This window comes from Hevea brasiliensis, chromosome 3 (assembly GCF_030052815.1).
Source record: "Hevea brasiliensis isolate MT/VB/25A 57/8 chromosome 3, ASM3005281v1, whole genome shotgun sequence".
NCBI classification, from domain to species: domain Eukaryota; kingdom Viridiplantae; phylum Streptophyta; class Magnoliopsida; order Malpighiales; family Euphorbiaceae; genus Hevea; species Hevea brasiliensis.
Genome location: NC_079495.1, coordinates 111,262,893 through 111,280,906, shown reverse-complemented (window position 1 = coordinate 111,280,906; position 18,014 = coordinate 111,262,893). Strand labels below are relative to the sequence as shown.

Genomic DNA, 18,014 nt, shown 5'->3' with positions numbered 1-18,014 from the left:
CTTCTTTAAATATTATGCAAAGAATACAATAAATAAAACTGATTACTGCGACATTATTTAAAAAAAAAATGTTTTCCTTAATAAGAACTCTTTAAGTAATAACGATTTAATCTTTTTTCTAACCTGTCTATGGCTCATCAGTTCTTTCTCCATTAACCTCTAATCCTCAAATCAAGATTATGTGGATTTGCATGAAATGTTCGGGCCCTCCTGCTTAATGGGCTTGGACAATTAAAGCCCAAATAGGCTTTCCCAGTTACCATAAATGGTCAAGCTGCAGAAAAGCCTTACCACGGTGGATTAAAATTCTTATTACTCAAAGGATTAATATTGAATGGCATTTCCCATTAGCTTTTTGGTATTTGAGTGATATCAGAGTTGTAAGATCTTGAATTCAAGCTCCAATCGGATTTAGAGCCTGTTTGATTTAATTATTGAATACAGCTGATAACTATTAGTTGATAGTTGTTATTGATAGCTGGTAGCTGAAGATAGTTTATTTATATTAAGTATTTGATAAAACTATATTTAATTATTGCTGTGAAATGATAAATAATTATATATATTATATAACTTATTTCATTATTAAAATAAATATAAAATTATAAATATATTATGTTTTATTATTTATTTTATTATTAAATTAAATATAAAATTATTAAATTAATATATTATATCATTTATTATATTATTTATTTTATTATTAAAATAATTAAATTTTTTTAAAAAATAATTAAATAACTTTAAAAATATAGATAAAATAATAAAATAATTATTATTGTTGATAAAGAAAAAACTTATAATTAATTTTAAGTTTTTAGATATAAATAAATATTTTATATTATTAATAAAAAATATTTTAATAAAATTGAAATATATTAATTAAAATATTAAAATAATGAACGAAAAATTAAAAAGTATTAATAATATTGATTTTCAGATTAAATAAAAAAGATAATATGATTAAAATAAAAAATAAAATTAAATCAGTTATCAGGCGTTAAAAAACTGTTCTAAAAATAGAGTTGATATAAATTGCAGCAGATGAATATCATATCAACTTCATCAATTTTATTTTCTTAAATTTATTAAACACTCTAATTCACCTATTTGAATATCTATTAGTTATTAGCTGCATCTAATGAGTGAATCAGATATCTCTTTAATTATGTATATAAAAAATTAATTATTAATTGAATTCTTAGTTTTGCCTTAAAAATCAAGTCAATTAACACCAAGAAGAAAAAGAGAAGTGAGGTTGGGTGGCACCACCGTTTTCATTAACTAATAATGATACATTACGCATTACAAAACAAAGCTCAAAGCTTTGCCTCACTACCTGCCAAAACCTGTTTGACATTTTTGTCCTCTTCTTTTCCACATGGTTCTTGGCAGGTTGGCCCCACTTCTTCAACCCACTATTTATGTCCCCACTTCTTCAACTCTTCCGCTTCACTTCTCATTCCTTTGTCTTTTTTCTTCCTTTCTTTACCCAAACCAATCCCTCCTTAATCCATCATTGATCATTTCTTAATTGCAACAAACTAACAATACCATTTTAGTGGATCATATTTATTCATCTCTTTTCTCTTTTCTCCTATATACATCAATTATGTTCGTTAATGCAGAACTTACTAAGGGTCTATTTTCAATTCAGAATTAACGATTCAACAGCTTTTATTATTCTATTTAAAATTGATCTAAATTTTTCTGATTTGAAATGGTTTCGATTCAAACTTTGTTATTATCAAATTATAAAAAAAGGGAATATAAACACAATATAATTAAAGTAGAAAAAACCCTAGCAATCCACTCTTGAAATTTTTTGCTTTTAACCATTTGTGCACATGCAATGTTTTGGTGCGGGTCACAATTAAAAAGTCATGCACGTTCTTTGCAATTATAAAAAAGATACAAATTAATTGCCTACCATTAGGGGTGTGCAAACAGTCGGTTCGGTTCCGAACCGAACCGAACCGATAAAATCGAAAATCAAAAATTAAAAATTTTTAAAACCGAACTGAACCGATTGATAAGAGAAAATCGAATCGAATCAAACCGATAAATATCGGTTCAGTTCGATTTTAAACCGATCAAACCGAAATTTATAAAATTTCATATTTTTAACATTAAATCAAAATAATAAAAACATAAAAACAAAAAAAATTAGAAATCAAAACTCAAAAATCTTAAGGTTCGGTTTGGTTTTCTTTGATTTCGGTTCGGTTTGATTTGGTTCGATTCAATTTGGTTCGATTTTTTTTATTTCTTATATATATTAATAATTTCGGTTCGATTCGATTTTTTGATTTTTTGATGAAAATAACCGAACCGAACCGATTAATCCGAAATTATCAAAATTATAAACCGAACCGAACCGATTAAATTTTAAAACCGAACCGATTAAACCGAATTAATCGGTTTGATTCGTTTCAATTTTTCGGTTTAAACCGAAAACTGCACACCCCTACCTACCATACATGTAATTTGTTGGGGCTGAATTTTCAAAATAGAATAAAATAATAAATTTATTATAAACTTAAAATATAAAGATATAAGTATTTGAATCTCATTTATTTTATATGTGAATTTTATTATATTTTTAATATTTAATAATATACCGAGTCTCAATAAGAATTTACTATTTATTTTAAGCAAATAATTTTTAAATTTGATTCAATGTGAATAGATAAATATATAAATTCTGTCTATTTTATATGTGAATCTCATATTACATTGTATTTTTTTAGTCAATCATAAACTGAATTTAGATAAAAAAAAATTTTATTTATTTGAAAAAAAATAACTAAATTTGATATATTTTGAATTCAATATATATATATATATATATATAGATGTTAAAAAACACAAAAATATAATTTTAAAACTTGAAGAGCGACAAAATTAATACCTTTTCAATATTTGAATTCAATGAGTCAAAACCCATAGTGGTGAGGCCCTATAGATTTAAAGGATGTTTCAACTATAAATGAGATACATATTTGTGTGTGAAATTTTCATTTCATTTTGTTTTGCAGCTAAGGTGCATTGCAATGAACCGCAACACTCCAACAACACCATAAATATGAAAATTTAATATTTTCAACTAATCAGAAAATATGAAAAACTCTTATCAATGAATAAAGTTAATTAGCTAGCCATTAAACCACTGGAGCTGTCATGACCCAACCTATGGGCCGGATCGGCACTAGGACTTGGGCTAGCCTAAAGCCCACGAGGTCTGTAGTAAGCCTAACTATTTCTCAACCCAATCCTAAGGCCCATTTAGGCTCAATTTTAAGAATTCAACCGGACAGAGTCCGCTATACAATGGACCATTCAATGAAGAGTTTTTGACTCGCCCGACCTGTAAACACAATATAAAATAAATTGGGGAGGTCAGCTCACCCTCACCCTCCACATGCTCGTAATATCAAAAATCTAATGGGAGCTCAACTCCCTCGTCCAATCCAGTCATACATGCAATCAATAATCTTACAAATTTAACACCATATTATATTACAGACCTAAATTAATTAAAATACTCCTAACACATGCGGAATTTAAAATTTAACTCAATTGTACAAAATACATTAAATACTACTAATTGACCTGCGAAGAAGAAGAGCAAGTTAGTCACAATAAGTAATCCTCCTGTAGCCTAGAAAAATAGATGAATAGGAGTGAGCGTTCGACTCAGAGAGTAAAATACTAATTTTAACCACAATTTCTATAGCTAACTAGTGCTAATGCTAATGCATCCTAAGGAATGAAATACAACATCATCATAATTTTCATAGAAACCACATCATAGCAGTAAAAAGGAAATTTGGAGCACTCACCCACCCAACACTGTTCAAACAGTACATATATGGGAGCTGATCCCCTATATAGCTCTCTTAATCTAACCTCTGCCAACGAGTGTCTCTCAAGCCGGACTTTCATTTAATAAACTAAATGCGGGGTCCCAGCAAGTGTCTATCAAGCCGTGTCTACTCCGACTTATCCATAAAGGACCGGGTCCCAGTGAGTGTTTCTCAAGCCGTGTCTACCCATCCTGTCTATATCCAATACTATACTGCACGCACACCAATGCATGCACACTGCTCTAAATTACCACAAACAATATTCATGGCACTTCATCAATTATGAATGCAATATAAAACGTGTTTAGTATTTAACTATATAGATACATATTTATAAATGATGCATGGGTATGCTTGAACATATAATAATATCGAAATTATAATTAAAAGTAATATTTTACTCACAGACTTAACCGCGGTCACTGAGGCGGTTGGACGGAGGAGAAATGTTATCCCGGCTCACCTGACAAAGTTCATTGTAATTATTTAATATATTTGACTCGATACAAGCTTGAAAAAGATCAAAGACACCCTAGATCGTGCTGAAAATCCGGCAAAGTTTTCTCTATACCTAGGACCTACCTAACCTGCAAAAGGGTTCAAAATGCACTTCTATATCCACAAGCCACACATCCACAACTCAATCACATCACATGGCCCCTCCTGGGCCCACCCAAACAGTCAACGATCACAATTTAAAAAATTATAATTTAGTCCCTACAATTACGACTTTTGCAAAAACTACCCAAATAAGATCTAAAAATTCTAAAACTTTGCCCCGCATTCCTTAGCAATATTATAGAGCTAACGCAAAAGGAATTATATTTTTCTAACATACCACAAATATTTTATAGATTTTTAATCGAAATCAAGTACTAGATAATTAAGAAAAATGAGGGTTCGAGTTTACTTATGCCAATTCCGACCCTGGAGACGCTCCTGGGATGTTTGAAAATGGTGGGGTAGCCTATAACCTCGACCCAATTTGGAGACTTTTTCGATAGCCTGTCTGCCCGGCCGAAATTGCAAATCTGAGCAACTGTTAAATTTTCGCAAATTGAAGGTACCTACGCGAAGCCCACAACACGGGGGTTAGTAAATAATTTTTACGGAATTTTCTAAGTTCATTTAATGCTCGGAAAAATACTATGAAATCTCATAGGACCCATCAAAAAACGATATCAGAAAATTTTGAAATAGGCATTGCCGTGAAGCTCTCAACGAGTGGAGAACTCTGGTACTCTCGGATTTTTGGTGGGGTTTACGATTTTCAAAAAATCTAGCCCAAAAGTCAAAATGGGCTAAAACTTTGCGGACAAAAATTGGGCAAACCGCTCGATGGATTTTAGTATTCTTGGTGTCTATGGAAAGCTCTCAATGTGTAAAAGTGTTTTGGGATAAGACCTGATCCGATTGGTGGCCGGATAGGCCGGAATCGGCCCGGGAAGACGAAACGGCGCACCCGCACAAGGGTGGTTTCGCCCGACATTTCCGACGGTGTGGAGGCCTGCCTACGGCGGTGGAGGTGCACCGGCGACTGAGGAGGGCTGGGGTGGTGGCTGGCCAGCTAGGGGCGGAGGGAGGAGAGAGAAAACGCGAGAGAGAGGGAGAGTGTTGGGGGCGCAAAGAAGAAGAAGAAAGAAAAAGAAAATGGGCCGGTCCGATTCGATCAGTCATATCTGGTCCGGTTCGATTAGGCCAGTTTGATTCATGATATTCGAAATTAAATTTTTACTCTGCCCTGAGACAAAAAACGAGGTCCAAAAATTCCAAAAAAATTTCATAAAACTCAGAAAAATTCGTAAATTCTAAATATATTTTTAGTTTTGCTATGTGGTCTTTAAATAAATTTTTAAAAATCATCAAAGTTTTATATTTTTGAAAATCGAACCTGATTTCAAAAATTCAAAAAATTTCAAATAATTTACTAAAATTTAAATAAAATAAAATATTAATATCTACCCATAAAATGATTAATTTAAAAATTAGGGGTGTTACAGGAACTTTCCTCTTCAAGAATCATTCATATGGATAATTCTTTTATAGATTCCATTTATTGTGAATTTAAAATACAAATATGTGAGATTCTTATATTTAATATGTTAATTTTGCTATATATATTGTATATTGAGTTCAAAGTAGATTGGCTCAAGGTAAGAAAAATCATCATTCGGATAATTCTTAGACACAATTTATCATGAACCCAAAACATAAATATATAAGACGCATGTATTTTATATAGATGAATTTCATCATATATATTGTGTTTTGAATCCATAGTTAATGATATTTAGATAAGAAAAATCATCATTCAAATAATTTTAAACTCTAAATTATATTCATCTTAATTAAGATAAATAATTTTAATTGGTACATTTAAAGTGAAAAAATATGAATTTATGAATATACAAATTAGTAGTGTATATCAGCACTCTATTGCTTTTAGACAAAGGTTACCATCATTTTTTGCAATAGGGATGAAGTGCATCAAGCGCAAGAAATAAAAAATTGGATGAAGTGCATCAAGCACAAGAAATCAAAAAGTACCCATATGTAATAATCATATGTAATAACAATAAAAAATTATTATGAATTAATCAATCATATACCTAGTTTTTCTAGATATGGTCTCATATATTTTACTCAACCCATGAAAACATGCCTCCCCATTTTCAATCAAACATCTAAAATCACCTAGCTTTATGAATCTAGCTAGGTTTATGGGTAAGACAACACAACACATATCAACCTTGACCTTTTGCTTTATATCCCATGAAAATTGTAACCCCACAAATATAGACTCTCCCGTCCCGTGACAAAATGCAAAGAGATTAAGTAAGTATTGGTTTGATTAATCATTTACTATAGTGAGCTTTTAACTTTTAAACGTTCAACCATTGAATTGAAATCATTTTTATTAAATTAACTCTAAATTCCAAACTAATTAAGGTCAATTATATGAATTTTTTTTCACTATTCAACTTTGTTAAATATTTGATTTACATTAATATATAAAATTATAAGATATTAGTTTAATTTTTTTTTTTCATTTTGTATAGTATAAGAAAATGATCTTAAACGGGTTGAAATAGAATGAAAGAAAACAAAATTGTTGGGTATAGATAGATGTTGATGAAAGTAAAATGAACCAAGGACAAAAGAATAGAGGAGAGGAAGGAGATTGTTAATTAAATGTAGGCACATGGATGCATGTGAGAATTGTATGCAATGCATAGTTGAATGAGAGCACACAAATAATGTTTGAAATGTTAGACAAAAAGCAAGGCTATGAAAAATACACAACAGGTGTGGCCCATAAATTCAACCTTCATCATCACTAATTTGGCTCCAAACACTCTTTTGATAGTGATGCCATTTGGCATCCCACATGTAATTGACAATTGGATTTCATAGCACACGTGTTAGCTCTTCAATGAGAAAATGAAATTTCCCCAAGACCCACCCACCACTTCCCTCCAAATCTAATTTCACTCCCCCACCAAGTTGGGATTTGGTCTAAACAAGGGTTTAGACCCCTATATTTTCATCTTCTTATATTGAAACTTCGAGACTTTCATATTTCATCTTTACAAATAAAAGAAAAAAAAAAGACTATATTCTTGATTGACTAAATTTTATTATTTAATGCACATAAAATTCACACATAAATAACCAAATAAATAATAAGGGTAAGACTCAAATTCAAAGATGTCAATTTTAGAAATGGAGGATGTTTATGATTGACCATGCATAAGCAAACACTGAAAAGGGGAAGCATGTGAAGGGGTTTTACTGTTAACTAGATGGGAGTTGAGATTCACAGGGAAGCCATTCGTGGGGCTTATAGGGGCCAAGCGAGAGAAAGGTCGGTGTCGTCGAAAGGGTAGGGCCATTCACCCACATGACATGAGCTTTTGTTGGTCTCTGTTCACTACAGTGTACCCCTTTGGGAACCATGCACTTACTTTCTGTGTTTTGTGTTGGCTTTTTTTTTTTTTATTTGTCAAACCATTCCATACCCTCCAATTTTTTCATATTTTCTGCTTCAATAATAATAATAATAATAATAATAATAATAATAATAATAAATAGTTATTAATTAACTAATAAATAAATAATAAAAACATATAAAAAGGAAAAAAAATAGAGCTCGAGAGATGAAAGTCATGTATATAATAAAGTACATGAATTAATAAAGAAAATACAAGAAATAAAATTAAAAATTGTAATAACACCTGGAATAACTAACAAGTTGTGATTGGCTATTCACTCAGTTTGTTGGACTAACCGGTGCGACGCCACCGGCGGCGAGAATCTCTGTCAGAGCCGTCATGGCTTTCACCTGCATCTCCAAAGCCGCTATATAATCACTTGTTTCCTCTAAAAGACTAGTAAACGATGTCTTCCGACAACCGGGAACCAACCGGCTCAAAGCACGAACTCTATCCTCCAAAACCGGTAATCTATTGCTCTCTCGCGCCATCTCCTTCCTCCTCAACCGGCTCTCACCTGTTACCTTCACTCTCCTAACCTTTTTAACCTTCCTCAACCTGAGCCTTCCCGCCAGAATCGCGCGGCTCCACCTAGTCGTGCCTTTTCCTGCGACGGCGAGGACTCTGTCGGCAGTTTCTCTGATTTCTCTGCCTTTAGCCGCCGCCGTCGAAGAGGTCCGACGAGATAAGCGGAGAGCTTCGAGAAGCTTGGAGGAATAGATCTGCAGCTCCGCTTGGGTTTTCCACCTTGGATTGGTGATAGTTCGATTGTTCGTATTGTCGTTTTGAGCGTGATTCTGCGTTTGGTCAGTGAGTTTTCTTCGCTTCTTCCTCTGCTTGAATTCTTGCGATTCGAGGCTTGAGATCAACGAAGCCATTAATATAATTCTCTTGAATATACTCTTTTTTTTTTTGGCCTGAAACAGTAAGAACAAATTGATACGTGCAGAACAGAATAAAGCTATAAAACCTCTCAAATTGAATCGTTCTTTAAAATTCGGTACGAATCAAGAATTCAGAGAAAGGAAATATAAAGAGCAATACCTTAGAAAGAAAAGAGAAGAAAGTGTTAATGGGAGTTCTGAATAATTGGAAACAAATGAACGCTGGCTACGGCGGCTGAGGTGGTGGTGATGGAAGGCTCTATGGAGGAAAAGGAAAAGAGAGGCGTGAGAAAAATGAGGTGAAAAAGAGGAAGTGGGGGGAGACTTTAAAAGCAATTCACGGGTAACCACGCGGCGTTTCCTCAATCACATTGGGTTGCCTTTCGTGCTTCTCTCTATTTAATTTATTTTTTAACATAATTAATTAAAAATTAATAAGTTATATGTATGCGGTAAATCATCGTTATATTTACAGATTTTGAGTTTAATCTCAATCAAAGTTAATTAATGAAAATAATTAAAAATTTTAAATATAATCTGTTTTTTTTAATATTTTAAATTAATATTAAAATAATACTAAATTTATTTACTCAAATTATACAAATAGGCAGGGTCGGTAGTAGGTGGTAGCATAGATTCATGCACACAAATGATAATTTTTGGCTCTCTGCCTCTTCCTATCCATGGTTTCTTCCTCTAAAAATTCAGTAATAATGCTCAACTAGAGGTTTTGGAATTTTTCACCAAAATGTTTTAATTTAATTATAAAAATTAAAAATAGGATATTATTTATAAAAAAAAGTATAATCTCCCCCCAAAAAAATTATATTATAACCTATATTTTTCTATATATAAATTTATTTAATAATATTTAAAATTAAATATATAATTTAAAAATAAATATATTAGACATATTATTTAGAGGGTGTTTGACTCAACCTATGAAAATCAGCTTATAAATATTTAATATTTATAAGCTAATTTGATTTTATAAGCATTTAAAATTTTAGGTAGTTATGTGATTGGTTAAAATATTTATAAGTAAGTGATAAACAGTTAATGTGTTTAGTAAAAAAGTAACTTATAAGCATACATATTATTAAAATGATAAAAAAATATATTAAATGAGATTTATATATATGAAATTTTAAGAATTAAATAAGGATAATATAATAAAATATTTGATTAAATTAATTTATAAGTATTAAAATAAAAAATTGAGTCCCTTAACTTATTTTTTTTAGTTTATAAGTTTAAAAATTATTATAAACAAATAAATTAGCTTAATTTTAGAGCTTTTAAGATAAACATTTTCTTAGTTTAGTTTAATTTTTATTTTTGATTTAATTTAGTTTTATCAATTCAATTTTAATAATGTTTTTTAAATTATTTATTTTAAAAAATAAATTAGTTTCATTTTAAAAAAATAAATAAATTTAGAACCAAATATATTATCTGATTTTAGTTAAATTTAAAACCCAAATTGAATCGGTCTAATATTTTTTATTTCCGAGTCCAATCATGGCCAAATTTAGATATTACTTATATTAATATATATTTATAATTACACCCATAATTAAGCACTATATATTATATTATATTATATTATGTGACTTGGTAAAAAGTCTTCACTACATGTGATGATCTTCCATTTTCTCATAGAAGAACTCCACAAGAGTCAACACGAACGTGAGTATTAGAACATAGAATCCAATTTGAAAACGTCAAGGATTTTAATTTACCTCATATCATACTATCTTTTTTTGTTCCCCTATTTAATATGAATTATATGTTTTTAAATAAATTGGAAAATAATTTTAAAATAATATATGAAAAATTAATTTCTAATACTATAATTTTATTGTAATAAAAATTATATATATATATATATATATATATATATATAATCAAAATACATTAAAATTAAAAAAAAATGAAAAATAAAAACCTAGAAGATTGCAACAAGCATGAGGACATAAGGAGTTGGTTTTAGTGGACACATAAGCAATAATGGTTGTCTCAAGCATGGTTTACCTCAAATGGAACATTTAATTATCATATATGATTCTTAATTATCATACCCAAAGTGCATGCAGCACAAAGTTAATTATAATCGCTGAATTAATAAGACTTAAGTTGTTTGGCATTATTGTTAAGTGCTATTAAGAAAAATATATTTTTTAAATATATTAATAACAAAGCATTAAATTTTAATTTAAAAATAATTTAATATATTTTAATTATAAAATATTAAAATAATTTTAAATTATTTTTTCAAAATGATACTTTTTCTCAAAGCCTTCTAAATGAGCACTTAAAATAATGAATTTTTATATGATATAATCGTTGTACATATAATAATTTAATTATAATAATTAATTATGATAGAATTTAAATAGGACCTAATACAATTATTAATTACAATTAAATTGTTGTATATATATCAATTTTATTATATAATTTTTTTAAAATAATAGAGATGAATGGGAAAGGATATGAACTTTGCTTGTCCAAGCAACCAACATTACAAGGCATCTAAACATCATATTAAACCAAAAAATTAATTTTAATTATTATTTTAATGTTTATAGGTCTCATAATAAAGGCAATCTTCCACATGGCGTGCATTTCAATCACCAAATTAATTTATTTACAAAGACAAAGACAAATAAAAAAAAAAAGAAAAATCAATGAGTAATTAATTTGTCAACTAAAATGGATAATCTTTATCTAATTTGAGTGTAATCTAACAAGTGTTTGGTGCCTTTGATGTTTTACTTTGTACGTCAACCTTACCGATTGAATCATTTTATTTTTGCCCATTCACCCCAACATAGGATCATTTTAAATGTGCTTATTTGAACCAAGTGAAAACTCAAAAGTTTTTACCCCTTATGGTCTTCTAGGTTCTAGCTTTTTACCAAACACATGCATGTATAGACTTGGTTGCTTGGCTCAATTCAGTTCACTTGTGAATAGGAATTTGTCATATTCAACACCCATTTATGGATAAGGATGAGAAAAGGTTAATATATACAGTTGTACTTTTTATGTTAGTAATTAAAAATATATTATTTTTTTAATAAATTTATATTTAAATTTTTATTTTTTATTAATGATAATAACAGATAGAATATATATAAAAATTATTTTACTCGTATTTAAATTTAAATTTGATTAATATTATTAAAATTTAAATTTATTTTAAACTCAATAAAATTTATTCTTAACTATTTAAACTCTGCCTTAAATTTAATTATTATTACCTGAAAAAACTTGAACCTGTTTATCTTTATATATTTTAATTAATATTTGATACAAAATTATTTTCATTAATAATTTATATTTTAAAAATTTAATAATTTCATAAAATATTTAAATTTCATTTTATATAAAATAAAATATGTAAAAATTTATAAAAATTTTATAAAAAATATATATTTTATATATAATTAATTATTTATATAAATAATTTTAAATAATAAATACTCAATATATAAAATTTAAATTTATTATAAATATTATTTTTTAAATTTAAATTCATCTCAAAATTAATTATATAATATTTAAATTCACCTTATTAAAATTTAATTAAATTAAATATCTATAAAAAATTAATCCCGATGACATCCTTATCGTTTACTCTATATTTTGAAAAAAGCATGTGTCATATCAGAAACTTTTCTTACAAAGGCAGTGTATGGTTTAATATACTCTGTATATGGCCTTAGTGGTGGTGGTGGTATTATGAGATTCTTTTTGTGTAGGGTTAATAATTGTCAATTAGGGTGATGATGTGGAAATGTGGAATTGGATAACAAAGTTAAGTGTTGGCTTCCACTTGTTGGGTTTTGCAATGTGGGGCTAAAAGAATTTGTTTTTATTGTCAGCAATGATTAGTGGGTGATAAATAGGAAAAAAAAATATAGAAAATTAAAAGAAAGGCATGTGGTTGTTTTCATGGCACTTTCTACCCTCTTCTTGGCCTTTTATTTTTGGTTTTTATTTCATTCCTTAGTGGTTTGGACATGTTTCATCCACTTTACCTTTTTATTTACTTCATCATTAAGAAGATAACAAGCACACACACAAGTAATTTACTTGCTACTTATGTCATTTTGATATCTTAAAAGCATACACACACAAAACAAATCATGAACACAATTGCATTCCTTGGTCCTAGAGTATAGCTCACAGGCTCACACCATTACTATAGCAATGAAATATGTCTTTTCTCATAGGCCACTTCTCATTTTACTTGTTTATGCAGCCTTTGGGGCACAGGGATTAGCCATAGGGTAGAATAGGATCCCCTACCCAACCTAAATGTCAAAGGATTAAAGGGTAGAGTTAAACAAAGAAGGCCTTTAAAGTTAAGATTAAGGGTAATGATAATGCTATACATGTTTATGTGATTTTATGGGTTGTAAATTGAAAAAAAAAAAAGAAAAAAGAAAAGAAAGAAATCTGAGGAGAATCAGATTGAGCCCATGCCCTATGGCATGCCAGAAAGTTTGCCTCCTTGAGTGAGACAGTCTTAAAGGAAAGGTCAATATAAAATTAATATTGAATCTGGTGTAAATCACTTAGACCATGGTTATGGTCTCTCACTAAACTAATAAAATATAAGATATTTAGCTCTAAATGCAGCCCTTTTAAATAATCCAACCCTGCATTCTTTTCTTCTCTAATTTTTAAAGTTATCTCACCCATAAGGCATTTCACCTTTTGACCATATTTTAAAGGCACACTATATATCAATTTGGTGTATTTAAAATAAATAATTCTAAATTATTCTTAATTGATTATAAAAGAGTTTTCATCTTGATTAACTGTAATCACACCAATTAATGATCACTAATAATTAATCACAGCCACTAAACAAAAACAGTCTTTAGACATTATAATTAGAAAAGATAGTTCTGATGCAGAAAGCAAAATAGTGAGATTAGTTCAATCAGGTTTTTTTTTTTTTTCCCTTTAAGTAATTGAGATTCCTACTCATCCAGTCTCTTCTCTTAACTACTTCCAATGGATAATTTGGTGCCTCTACCAATTGAAATGTTCTAAAAGCTTCACAGCTGGATGCAGAAGAAAGATGTTATCAAATCATGTGATTTATATAAAAGACAAAGCAACTTCCAATGGGTTTGATTGCTCCCTGTAATGGGATTTTGTAATTAAATAATTGAAACTTGTCATTTTGTTTCAATTGTTTATTAATTTATCAGTGCTTGAATTTGACAAGCAAACCATCTGTTTTGTTTCATTTGTCACGGATTCAGGATGGTTTCTAATTGGTTAGGTTGATTCAAACCTCTAATCAACTTGTGTACTATTTCATAATCCCATTTTGCTTCATATGATAACACTTTAAAGCTTAAACTTCCTAACCCACATTGTCTTTTCCACCTTTTTAGTGTTTGTGCTACGTTAGTTGTATTGGCAAGTTAAAGTTTTATTTATCATTTTTTTTTTCTTAAAAAATTGATTCAGATAACAAAAAAAATTTATTCAATTGAACTCATCACTAATTTCTTAATGTAGTGGTATATTTACATTCGAATAATTTCATTTACGAAAGTATTTTAAGTTTTGATCTACAGATGTGTGTGGATATAAAAAATATAATATTTTCCGCCAAATGTGTGTTTTTCTTTAAAAAAAAGTTCGAATATGTATTTTAAAGATAAGCATGAGATTTGGTGGAACCAAAACCAACGCGTTTTAGGCTCTCAACTTGTTTGTAGAAAAAAAAGGGTCTAAAAGCTTGAAATGGGTTCACATCACATGGTATTTGATTAGAGGTTTCATTAAGGTTATATTATCTACTAATTAAATTTCTTTCCTAGGTATACAGGGGGCTAATCTCTCTCCTCTTGCTAACATTTAAAAAAAAACAAGTGCACACGAGTGAGTGCCTTGATATGCAATCAATCCCTTTGCTTATGCTAAACACAATAATGATGATCATTATTAATTTAATAAGGACTTGATGATAGTATTAAAATGCTTAATTAAGGACAACACTTGAAAGGCACCTATTGAAAGTGGCCTAACACTAACCCACATAATTTAACACTAAAGAATTGGTGTGGAGATATTATTTGGCTTTATCCATTAAGAGGAGCTCTTGCCTATTGCAAAGATGAGCTCTCGTCCATTGAAAAGAGTGGCTTTCAATTCATTGAAAAGAGCTTTGTTCCATTAAGAAGAGCTGCACTATAAAATTCAAGAGAAAAGAATTTTTATCTATTGACAAGAGTGCTCTTGTCTATGTAGTTGAAAACATCTTTTGTGGTGTATAATGTCTTTTAAGTAGTAAATATATTAAATTTTATTTAGAGGAGACTTGGACGGAGTAATTAATGTATTTACCACAAATAGTTATGTAGTGATAAACAGTTATGTAGTAAAAGTTTTCTTGAGTGTAGTTAAGATGATAGATAGTATAGTTTGAAACTTGTAATTGATGATTTTATTATTGATGTTAGTGGAAGAGAGCAAGTCCATGGATGTCACCTATGATGAGAGGGTGAATCACATAAATTTTGTTGTTATTTGTTTGCTTTATTTTTTTATAGTTTACACGCTTTTGCGATGTATAACAAAGTCATTGGTTCAAAAACCTACAAATAGAATTTAGTGGTGCAAGCTAGTTTGCCTAGTACACATGAAACTTCAAAAGGAAGGGGGAGAATGTCAGGCCTCAATAGGACAGAGGTAGACACGGGTTTCTCAATCCCACATCAGATAAGAAAGGAGTCGATCTTAGGGATAAGTGCGGCCTGTCATGTAGCTTGTATGCGTCTGGCGAGTAACATGATGAATCTTGGCAAAGAATTTTGGAGGATGTCTACGTGCGAAAGTGGGTGAGGACATTGGCAAACTGGTGGCTAACATGCTGCTCAAGTGTTTGCGTCGGGCGAGCACAACAAATGTGTATGGGCTCCTACGTGCGAGGGAGTGTGACAAGTTGCGCAGGGAAGCGACGTGAACGCACCCAAACAAGGGCGTTTGCGGGATTGGGTGGGGGAGAATGTAACGGTTCGGAAGTTCCCCACTCCTATTCTTAGCAGTTGGCAAGGCCGTCATAATCTGTCTCTTGCCCTATGGAGCTAACCAAGTGTGAATCTGTACAGGTACGTGCGAGAAACCTCGAAGATGCTTAATATTTGAGCCTATGCGAGCTTGCCAGATAGGGAGAGGCTGACCTAGGGGCCCTAGCCAAGGGGGACTTAGGTGCCGCACGGGGCTAGAACTCCCGTCCCGTGACAATGAGGTCTGTCCCCAACATCTTGAACAACTCTGTCCAAAATCTGCCCACAAATCTGGTATCTCTGTCACTGACAATCGAACGTGGTATTCCCCAGTACTTCATCACATTCCTGAAGAATAATTGAGCTGCATCTCGTGCCTTGCTAGAGTTGTATCTTAGGCACTATGTGAGTGCCAACCAGAAGAATTGGGTGGAGTTGCTTGATGTGGCCCAGTTCTCATATAATTTGCAGAAGAGTGAGTCTACGGGAGCAAGTCCATTCGAGCTTGCTACAGGACAATAGCCGCTTGCACCACACACTACGATAGTGCCATATTCTGGTAAGAGCCCAAGTGCTTTCAAATTTGCCAAGGCTTGGAAGGAGAAAGTTGAGTTAGCTAAAGCATCCTTGGCAAAGGCATCCAACAAGATGAAGAAATGGGCAGACACTAAGAGGAGGCACTTGGAGTTCGAAGAGGGAGACATGGTCATGGTGAAATTGATCCCTCAGACAATGCGCAACTATGGGAGAGTCCATAAGGGGTTGCTGCGGAGATATGAGGGACCCTTCCCCATGGAGAAGTGCATTGGCAAGTTGGCCTATCGAGTAAAGCTGCCACCACAATTGGAATGTCGTCCGGTGTTTCACGTAAGCCTCCTTAAACCTTATCATGCTGATAAGGATGATTCTGATCGGGGCAAGTCACACCAGGCTCCCACTGCAGTTAATACTACCTTGGAGCATGAAGTGGAGGAGATTCTCGCACATCGGGTAGTACCACCTCGAGGCACTCATCCAGGATATAAGGAATACTTGATGAAGTGGAAAGGCCTCTCGGACACCGAAGCTAGTTGGGAACGGGACTTGACCTTGTGGCAGCATGAAGACAAGGTGCAAGAGTACCTTCGGGACGCAACAAGGGCGTCGCCAGGTTGAGTGGGGGAGGATGTAACCCCACAAATATAGACTCCCGTAGAAGTCCAATTTTTTTCGCAAGGTGGCCTACAGAGTGAGGTTCAGTGGGCGTAAGTCCTTGCGGGGCAAAGAGGATGGTACGCATTGTGTGGCAGGCAATACGGGCGAAAAATGAGGTTTACCAGCTAAATAGGCCCATCGGGCGAGCTAGAGAACAATTCGGCAAGTGCAGGAGGAAATGAGGTTCAAACTGGCGAGCCGGGCCCAAAATGAGGTTCACTGCGGGCTGGAGGCCTACTAGCGTCTGCGGGGCATGCTGGGGAGCTACACGGGCCAAAATGAGGTTCATAGGCGAGGCAGCACGCATGAAGGCCAGCAGGGCGCACACGCTGTGAGGAACAGCGCCGAAATTAAGGCACGCACGTGGGCGGGAGCTGTGGAGTTCAGGCAGCGCACGCCAGGCCTAGGCGAAACGAGGTTCGCCAGCCGAAGCTTCTGGAAGCGCCTGGAGAGCGCGCGAAGAGTTTGGGGCACGCAAGAAGCGCCTGGGCGTGCTGAACTAGCCCGTAGGCCACCTGGAGCGCCTAAGGAGGCAGGCAAAACCAGATTCATGCTTGGAAATTTCCAGAAACGCCCAGAATTGCCCAGAACCGCCAGAAACCTTCTTGGAGCCAGATTTTTGGCCAGAACAGTCCAGAAACTGCCCAGAATGTGACCAGCTTCTCCAGCAAGCTTCTTGGGATATTTTTATGGGAAATGTGCTAAAAATCTTCCCAAGGCAAAATCCCAACCCTCCATCCAAAATTGGTGATCCCAAGGCACATCTTAGCCATCCATTTGGAGGTGCAATTTCAGCCACAACACTATAAATAGGAGGCCTTGGCATTCATTTGGGACAACCAACCAAACATCCAACAAAGCATCAACCAAGCATCCAAGCTTCCTACAAACACTTGTGCACTTAAGCTTTGTGTAGTTGTTCTCTTATAAAGCTTAGGCTTGTATAGCCATTTTTCTTGAGTTAATAAAATTACCTTCCCTTTGTCCATACTCTTCCCACTACTATCTTTTGTTTCCTTTTGTACCTTCTCACTTAGG

At 32.4% G+C, this 18,014-nt stretch overlaps 1 protein-coding gene across 1 annotated transcript; it reads right to left on the bottom strand.

The window, feature by feature from the left end:
• Positions 1–8,019: 8,019 nt before the first annotated feature.
• LOC110670805 (transcription factor bHLH149) lies at positions 8,020–9,102 on the bottom strand. The gene is made up of 2 exons (XM_021833099.2): positions 8,903–9,102; positions 8,020–8,775 (listed from the first exon to the last, which is right to left on the bottom strand). Exon 2 carries the CDS (start codon positions 8,734–8,736, stop codon positions 8,137–8,139), a length of 600 nt encoding a protein of 199 aa, XP_021688791.1. The 5' UTR covers positions 8,737–8,775; positions 8,903–9,102; the 3' UTR covers positions 8,020–8,136.
• Positions 9,103–18,014: the final 8,912 nt, after the last annotated feature.